This window comes from Dipodomys spectabilis, unplaced genomic scaffold (genome assembly GCF_019054845.1).
Source record: "Dipodomys spectabilis isolate Male_0828 unplaced genomic scaffold, ASM1905484v1 ptg000093l, whole genome shotgun sequence".
NCBI classification, from domain to species: domain Eukaryota; kingdom Metazoa; phylum Chordata; class Mammalia; order Rodentia; family Heteromyidae; genus Dipodomys; species Dipodomys spectabilis.
Window position 1 is genome coordinate 576,225 of NW_024870770.1, and position 9,746 is coordinate 585,970.

The window sequence follows — 9,746 nt, forward strand, 5'->3', positions numbered from 1 at the left end:
AAAAGAAATATTGTATGTTGTTTCCTTGGTGACAACATAATTGATAGACTTAAAATTTTCTTAAAACATGGTGGTCTGAAATGAGGTGGACGTTCTTGGTTTTGCATGCAAATCTTTTGGACAGCACTAATGTTTTAATCTTGGATGCTATTTGATTGGTAATTTTTACAGGCTTTCATAGTATGAGAAGAAAAACAAAAGGCCATAGGACTATTTTTATCAGCTACATTGTTGTATTAATTTATTCAAACACATACACACATACAAACACACAGATATACACATGTGTAGTATGAAGACCCAGTCAGTCTGAAAGAAAATATTTTAATAGGAATTCCATAAAATATTTAGACTGCTGAGATCTGCTTAGAATTTCTTGAAATATCTAATTGCTTCCACCCTTGGACAAATCATTATCATTGGTGAAAATGTTGCCATTTGAATTTAGAATGCCGTAGAAAGACCTATGTATTAAAGAAAAATTACTTTCCACTTCCTCCCAGATTGTGGAGAATACCTGAATAGTTCTTCTGGAGATTAAGTTCTTCAGAGTGAAACCCATGAGAATATAGCCTCTCACATACTTTCTTCTTTTATCTTAAAATCATTCTAGGTAAAAAACATTTCTCTTTGACATACTTCACACCTTGACATTGTCTTGTCACAGCCAGCCCTCCAAAGTAATAAAACCAACTGAACATACACTGAAACCTTCAGACTTGTAAATCTGAGTAAGCCTTTCTGCTTAATAAATGGGCAATATCACTTATTATGGTAGGTTATAAAGCTAACACAGAAGTCTAGTCTTTGTAACAATGTAGACTGTATTAAAATATACTTCATTATAAAATATCTAATTCCATGTTGTATTTTGTGTTTTTGTTTCTGTTGATCCTAGGGCTTAAACTCAGGGCCTGGATGGTGCTTTTGTGTTCAAGGTCAGTGCTCTACATATAAGTTGAACTGGAACTTCATTTCCCCTGGTGGTTAATTAGAGATAAGAATCTAATGAACTTTCCCACTTAGTCTAGCTTCACACTGTTATGTTCAGATCTCAATCTCTTAACTAGCTAAGATTACATACTTCAAATTCCAGTTCCCAGCCAAGTTGCATATATTGTGTAATTCCAATTCTCAGCATTGTATAGATTCTCCTACTACAATATGAAAAAACAGAATCTACTAAGGATATTTGTAAAGTATAAAATGAAGGAAGAATTTTCATTCTTAAAAAATCAATGCAAAATCTATGCTAAAATATTAATATTTTACTGTACCTTTCCTGCAACCAGTTTGATATAGTTTTATAAGTGTCAGGCCAAGTTTCTCAACATTCTACTGGAGAATTATGATTTCATGCATGCATGCATATGCATATGTGTATATAGATATCCAAATATCTTCCCTAGTGGATCATCAGAATTGAAGCTGCTTTGTTTTGCTGTTCAGCTGTTGAACCAGGTCGGCTCATTCTGTGACAATACCTGTTCTCTTTCTCAACATTCCTTTATTTACTACACCATCAGCCTTCTAAAATAAGGTTCATTTCTTCGAGAAGTTTACCAGTCAGCCCAACCAATATCTACCCAGAGGGTTTTAACAAAGCAAGCTTTAAGATAGTAAGATAACATGAAGTGACAACTACAAAATTTCTACAGAGACCTAGAAAGTTATCAAAATTATATCTGACGTTTTTCACATTTCTGCCTTCGTTCTCTTCTCATACTTAAGAAAGCACTGACTAACACTATAAATATTTTGCATTTATAAATTAAGGATTAGTGTTTTTTTCCAGCCTGAAGCCTTCTTTTCCATGGTTTTTGACATAAACTTTTGGGAGATTTTTTTGATTGTTATGGGATTCCATTCCAAACAAAGCCATGTATATCAAGAAAGCCAATGTTTTCAACTCAGAGTAAATTAAGGTTAGGTATATATGTTAAGCACAAATACAGGCAATATCCAGACATTTTGAAATTGTATACATTTACTAGATAATGTGGCTCAAACCTATAATCTTATCTACTTGGGAAACAAAGATGAGAGAATTCCAGTTCCATACAAGCCCAGACAAAAAAAGAAGTTTCAGAAACTCTAACCATTTGCTCGCTGCAATGTTTTCTTGCCTGTGTTAGGAGGACCACAGTCCAATAAGGCCCACGCATAGTGATACTACCTCAAAATAAGTAATCCAATTACAATCTGCAGGTATGACAGTAGTAGAGGTGTTGTTTCACAAGTACAGGGTTTTGGGGTCAATCCTCCTGTACCACTGGGAATTTAAGTGTGTGCCAGGTTAGGAACGGCATGTCTAAGGTCAAGACTTCATACTGGTTTTACAAGCTCTAATAAAAACTTTACCTCTTTTGTTAATTTTTAAAGTATAATCATAATTTCCATGGCCAAACCAAATAATTTCCTATTAGAGATTTTTCTTTTCTCCATTAAGGAATATGTTATTTGTTGGATACTGTCCCACTGACGTCATATTAAAATCGAAAACTCGTTCACTGCATGTGGATACAGTATCTCAAAGGTAGCATTTGAGTTGAATTCTCCTCCCAGAGAAGCAGAAGGAATTGAATATACTAAGGAAAGAGGACTCAGAAGAAGCCAATTCTGATCTTGGAGTTCTAGTTCCACCAACTCAGAGGCAAAGTATTTACGTTATTAACGCTACCCAATCTGTGGTAGTTTATTATTACAATTACTAGAAAACATGAGGAATCTATAAGACATGAAAAGTCATTGATGCTTGGGGTCCATGACTCATCTCTATAATTCTAGTGTTTAAGAAGGATGAGACTTTAGGGATAATGGTTTTCAGGCTGGTAGGAAAGTTCATGAGGTTCTATCTCCAAATAACTACAAGCTTCTTATTGTAGATTTACTACTATTAGCAAACAAACTGAGAGCATGAGGTATGTTCAAGCCCCAAATTGGGAGAAAAAATTCTTAGAAGAATACTATGAGAAACAGAGTTATGAATAGGAAAGCAGAAACAAAATACATAAACTTATTGATATAGACAAAGTTTCCCAATGTGAAATATGGCACAAAATGTAATATTTAGGATTTTCCTTCTTATATAGTAGAAACAAATGCTATGTCTACTTGAAGAAACTAAAGTATAAAACTGTATGCAATAAATAATGACATTACTTTATGTTTCCATAATTTAACTTGTTTCCCCACAAATTTATAGAATAGTATAGCTATGGAAAAATCAATAAATATTGCATTTTCATATAGGATTACATATCCTTGCAAGTGTTGTCTAAAATTGATCTACATTAAAATCATTGCCATTGATATCCTTCTCAAGATTCCAAATGTTTATAATTTCAGCAAACCTTCCAAAAAACTCATATCCCATACATAATTGTTAGTTTGTTCATGCATTCTTAGGAACATAAACATATGGCACAAAATATTAATTGCCTTTATCTGCTGTCATTAATGTATTATAACTAATACAATTAAGTATATACCCTGAGAGAGAGAAGATTCTTCCTTCTAAATACATGCTTGCAGGCACACACACACACAGACACACACACACTCATACTCACCTATTTACCAATCTAACTTAGGTTAGGTTCCTGACATTGGGTATGAGAAAATGATCTATCTAATAATAAACTTCCTTGCCCAGTCATAAAATACATTCATAATTCCACACATACAAAAAAAACTAGATCATTTAAAATAATGAGATTATTTAACAGATCCACCCAGCTCCTGAGCCATATAATCCCTGATTTCATTCATTCATGACAATGCATTTTTCATATCACATTTAAAAACGTTTTGAGTCTCTGTGATCAGCAGACACAAATGTGCTATCATATAATAGAAAATGTAGGTAAAATTACTTGTCCCTAGGTAATCTTTAATATATCTTAAAGAGTTCTATGTCCTTCTTGCAGAGCCTGTTTCTGGCATTTTGCCCTAATGTCTAATATTAAGTTACAATGGACATACCATATTCCTTAATTCATTCTCCCTAAAGGTTATGCTATGTAGCTGACTCTGATGTTTTGCTTATTCTAAATTAAATTTTCTCAACCAGTTGAATTATTGTTTATGTTACTCCTAAGCTATTCAAAATATCAAAAAGAACTAGAAATTCATCTTCGCAATGATTTGTGAATAGCAGTTATGGTTGTGGGGAGGTAAAGGACTTGAATTATCTAGAGTGCCTTAAAACTGCCACTGTTATTTAAGGACTCATCAATTATTAAGCTTTTAAAGTGTGTCTTCTTATTTCATGTAGGACGGTAAAAGTATGCTTTTCATCACATTCTTGCCTGCAAAGAACTAGAATTATTTCCTTTGTAGAGTTTGTGCTGAAAAGTCTGACTTATAGAGGCACAATAAAGAACTAAATAACTCCATTACAGACTAGCAACCACCTTGTGAGGTACGGATTATAAAAAGAACCATGAATTTGACCCAGAAATGACACAGAAAAGAAAACAATTGCCAGGCAACTAAAACATATATAATCCTTAGGCAAGCCACAGGAATTTTCTCTGGATACATCAACCAAACACTGGGTGGCCATACGAGACACGGTGACCCAGTGGCCAGGTGGTACCCGTCAATAACAAGTCAGTATTAATAATAACCAATCATGTATGTGTAGCTTAATTTGCTTAAAATATTAGCCAATCATGTAACTTCCCATGTAACACTCCCTTAAGGTTGTTTATTCAATACTATAAAAACTGTACTGATTCTATGCTCGGGGCCTCTTAGTGTCACCAGTTACCAAGTGCACGGAGGACCAAGTTCGAATTTGCAAATAAACCACTCTTGTCACTTACATTGATCTTGGTTTCTGGTGGTCTTTGGAGGAGGTATAACAGGTGGGGGCTCATCAGGGATAAACCCATAAACCCACTCAGATACCTGATCAGAGAGTAGCAAAGAATGGCTGGTAAGTTAAGGCATTGCCACTTTGTAACTGTCTGGGGTCTCTGTGTCATGCAGTATTGGTATTGGAGTTGGCAAGAAGTCCTGTCGGATAGTGCTATAAGGCAGCCAACTGGTCTTGTGGGAGAGGTCCCCAGGTTCCCTGGGAAGGTAAATTATCCACTAGTGTGGACTCTTGGGCCTGTTTGTTGTCAGAAACTTTCTGTCTGATAGTTTACAAGGTAGTCTGTCCACTAGTGAGGTCATTTGGGATTTATCCTGTCTGTAATCCCTCACTTTCTGTCTGACAGTGTACCATGGGCATGCTGTTAAATGTGTGTCTTGTCCTAATGTCTGTGTGTTTGTAATGTGAGTATTATGAAACGTTTCCTCACTCAGGTTCATCCGGAGGAGGATGCCAAGAGACCTTGTTTGTCTCCGTTTGAGGCTGTTAGTCTTCATTCTGTTTCTTCATCCTATAATAACTACTTTCTCTTTCAGACCCCCTTATTTTTCTACCACGAAGGGTGAAATCTGGCCTAGAAAGATTGGCCCACTTGAAGCAAAGCTGGAGTCAGGTAATCTATCGGATGCCACTGCTAGAATATCGCAATGTGTCTCTGTCTACCCCTTTGGGATCTAAGACAAACCAGCTAGTCCACACTTTACACCTGGGGACATTGTTAGCTCTGTCCTTAACATTCTTTAAATTAGTTGTTAGGAAGGTAAGGGTAGTGCCAGGTGCATTCTGGTTCTGACCCATTTCAATGTATATCAATCCACACATAAAACCAGAGGAAAGGAGAATATTAATTACAATTGTCACAAAACGAAATAGCCGATGCTTTCAGCAATTTGGGATATGACCACAACTCAAAATGTCCCAAGGAGTAATAAAGCCCCATGGAAAACTTTCGAACAAAACTTCTTCGGTGCAAGGGGTCACAGCAGTTAAACGATACTCATGGACCACCCAAAGCACAGTGGATCTGGTGACGGGACGAGTATCTCACTCATTTTTAGTTATCCCAGAGAGCCTTTATCCCTTATTAGGAAGAGACTTGTTGACTAAGGTCGGGGCACAGATTCACTTCTATCCAGAAGGCTCCCAGGTGACAGATGCCCAAGGGAGACCAATACAAGCTCTGACTATGAGCCTGGAAGATGAGTACCGGTTGCACCAATCACCACAGGCTCCTCACCAAGAAATCACCTACTGGCTGGAAAGGTATCCAGAAGCCTGGGCAGAGACTGGAGGAGTGGGACTAATGAAGCATAGACCAGCTCTATTCATTGAGGTAAAGCCAGGAGCTGATCCAGTCAGAGTCTGGCAGTACCCTATATCCATGGAGACACGGGTGGGAATAACGGCCCACATTAGGTGTCTGCTAGAACTGGGTATACTGCGGCCCTGTCAGTCAGCATGGAACACTCCCCTGCTATCAGTCTGTAAGCCCCACTCCAATGAATATAAGCCAGTGGAGGACTTAAGAGAGGTAAATAAATGGGTAATGGACATTCACCTGACTGTACTCAACCCCTACACACTCCTGAGCACCTTGCCTCACAAAAGACAGTGGTACACAGTATTAGATTTAAAAGATGACTTTTTCAGCCTACCCTTGGCAGCTAAAAGCTAAGATCTCTTGTCCTTTGAGTGGACTGATGTAGAAAGAGATATTAATGGACAGCTGAACTGGAAAAGACTTCCTCAAGGATTTAAAAACTCACCAACACTCTTTGACGAAGCCCTGCATGAGGACTTAGGTGAGTCTATGGGAAGCCACCCTAGCTTGACTTTGTTGCAATATGTGGATGATTTATTAATTGCTGCTAAAACTGAAAGAGAATGCATCTGAGGAATGGAAGATTTACTCGAGACTTTGGGAAGCCTTGGTTTCTTAAGTGTTGGCCAAGAAAGCTCAAATCTGCAAATCAGAGGTAACTTATCTGGACTATTTATTGAAAGGGGGCCAGCAGTGGCTTACAAAAGGAAGAAAAGAAACTGTCCTTAAAATTCCAACACCCCAGTCTCAGCACCACGTAAGGGAGCTTTGGGGCTCAGCAGGCTTTTGTTGTCTGTGGATTCCTGGGTTTGCGGAGATGGCTAAACCCCTTTATGAGGCTACCAAAGAAAAGCAGCTGTTTTTATGGATAGAGTAAGTTGAACAAGCCTTTGAACAGATAAAAACTGCCTTATTGTCAGCCTCAGCATTAAGACTCCCTGATACAAATGAACACTTTAATTTGTATGTGGATGAACATAATGGGATTATGAAAGGAGTCCTAAGCCAATATCTAGGCCCATGGAGAAGACAGTAGCCTACTTATCAAAGAAATTAGACCGGTGGCAGCAGGATGGCCACCATGCCTGAGAATGAAAGTGGCTACTGCTTTAATGGTAAAAGATGCAAATTAACTATGGGGGCAGGAACTGTATGTGACCACGCCCATGCTAGTGAGAGTGTGTTAAAGCAACCACCAGACCGATGGCTCAGCAATGCCTGACTAATCCATTACCAAGGACTGCTACTCAGTCCTCTCAGAATTAATTTCCTGGTTCCCTCAGCTGTCAACCCAGCGATTTTTCTACCAGATCCAGACCTAGACATGTCACTATATGATTGCTCGGAGATCTTGGCTCAAGTCTGTAATATCCAAGAGGACTTAAGAGATCAGTGTTACCAGATGGTGAACTTGTGTGGTTTACTGATGGGAGCAGCTTTCTTCATCAAGGACACAGGTATGCGGGAGCAGCAGTAGTGACTGAGACTGATGTGGTTTGGGCCGAACCTCTGCCCATAGGCACGTCAGCCTAGAGAGCCGAATTAATAGCCCTGACCCCAAGTACTAACGCTAGGAAAGAATAAAAGACTAACTCTGTATAGTGATAGTCAGTAATCATTTGCAATGGCTCATATACACAGAGCTATCTAGAAAGAAAGAGGATTACTGACAGCAGAGGGAAAGTCCATCGAAAATAAAGATGAAATTTTGGCCTTAATCGCTGCTCTTTGATTGCCTAAGAAGTTGGCCATTGTTCATTTTCCTGGACATCAAAAACTTAAAGATACTGTGAATAAAGGCAATAACCTGGCCGACAGAACTGCCCGGGAAATGACAACACAAAGAGACTCTATAACGATGATAAACCTCCCAGACCCCGGTTCAAGAACTCTCCTGGACACTCCTACATATACCACAGAAGATTTAAAATGGATTGATCAAATAACAATGGCACAATACCTGAATGGTTGATGGAGAGACTCTAAGAGCAACATTGTCTTGCTTGAACAGTTAGGGAGTAAAATACTACTGAAAATCCATTGAGCACCCACATGGGTAGGAGGAAGATGCAAGACCTGGTGAGAAATACTGGTCTTAGGGTCAAGAATAGACATGCTAAAATAGAACAGATTGTCAGGGACTGTAAGGCATGTCAGCTGACTAATGCAGGGAAAATTCAGGCAGGACCAGGCAGTCGGATAAGAGGAGAGAGTCCAGGAACCTACTGGCAGGTGGACTTCACAGAAATCAAACCTGGCAAGTACGGATATAAATATCTATTAGTTTTCCCTTTTTAGGATGGGTAAAAACCTTTCCTAAAAAGCATGAAACAGCACAGGAGGTGGCTAAGAAATTGCTGGAAGAAATCTTACACAGGTTTGACTTCCCTAGCATGATAGGATCAGATAATGGACCAGCCTTTGTGTTGAAGGTAAGTCAGGGACTTGCTAATGCACGTGGAGCAGATTGGAAACTGCATTGCGCTTATAGACCCCCAAAGCTCAAGACAGGTAGAAAACTGTAAAGTAGACCCTGACCAAATAGACCATGTTGACTGGTGGTGAGTGGGTAACTCTCCTTCCCTTTGCCTTATACAGAGTACGAAACTCCCCTTTGAAAATTGGTCTTTCCCCCTATGAAATTGTATTCGAAATGCCCCCTCCCATAATTCCTAATTTTCAGAGCAGTTTCTTAGGGAAGGTGATGAATCTGAACTTTTGTTCTCTCTCAGGGTCCTGTAGAGGACCCACCTTTATGTCTGGCCTAGACTGAATGTGCTGTATGAGTCAGGCCCTCGACCGATCCCACATCACTTCCACCCCGGGACTGGGTCCTGGTGAAAAGACACCGACAGGAAAACGTGGAACCGCGGTGGAAAGGACCTTTGTGGTCATCTTGACGAATCCAATTTTCCTCAAAGTCGATGGCATTGCTACCTGGATCCAACATTTGCATGCGAAGCCTGTAGAACCCATAACCGATTTTGGAGAGAACCCAGAGTGATAAGTCTCAATTTTCAAAGACAATCCTTAAAGCTCAAATTGAGCCGTAAAAAGACTAAGTCATGAAATGGTTGTTGACGTATAGCTTACTTGGAAATTGTATTGACATAATAGTGGGTGCTTGCAATCCTAATCGCCCATATAATTGGGCTTGGATTATTAGTAATCAGGTAATGGAAAAACATTTCCCTCTGGCTGTGAAAGAGGGACCCTCCCTATGGTTTCGAGACAGGCTTACATTTAATTTGTGCTAGCTCGCTGAGGGAGTATGGGAAGGACCTAGGCTTGTTGAGTGTAGATGGAGACACTGGTATGTTTGCCCAGGGGAAGGAAGGACTAGTAATTGTGGAGGACCAGAGGATTTTTACTGTAAGAGCTGGGGCTGCAAAACAAGTACTTCAGGAAAATGGAAAGGAAAAGGAGAAGACCTTGTTACTTTTACTAAATCAGGGCCAGCGGGCATCCAGTTTAATGGGATGCCTGTGAAATAACAAATTAGGGTTCCCCAGGATTCTGATGCCTGAATGAAAGTTCGGTTCA

At 39.2% G+C, this 9,746-nt stretch overlaps 1 protein-coding gene across 1 annotated transcript; it reads left to right on the forward strand.

Annotated features, from left to right (window-relative positions):
• Positions 1–5,795: 5,795 nt before the first annotated feature.
• On the forward strand, positions 5,796–7,680 carry LOC122112305. The gene is given in 2 exon segments (XM_042685090.1): positions 5,796–6,684; positions 7,487–7,680. Coding segments are annotated over 2 exon segments (1,083 nt in total).
• Positions 7,681–9,746: the final 2,066 nt, after the last annotated feature.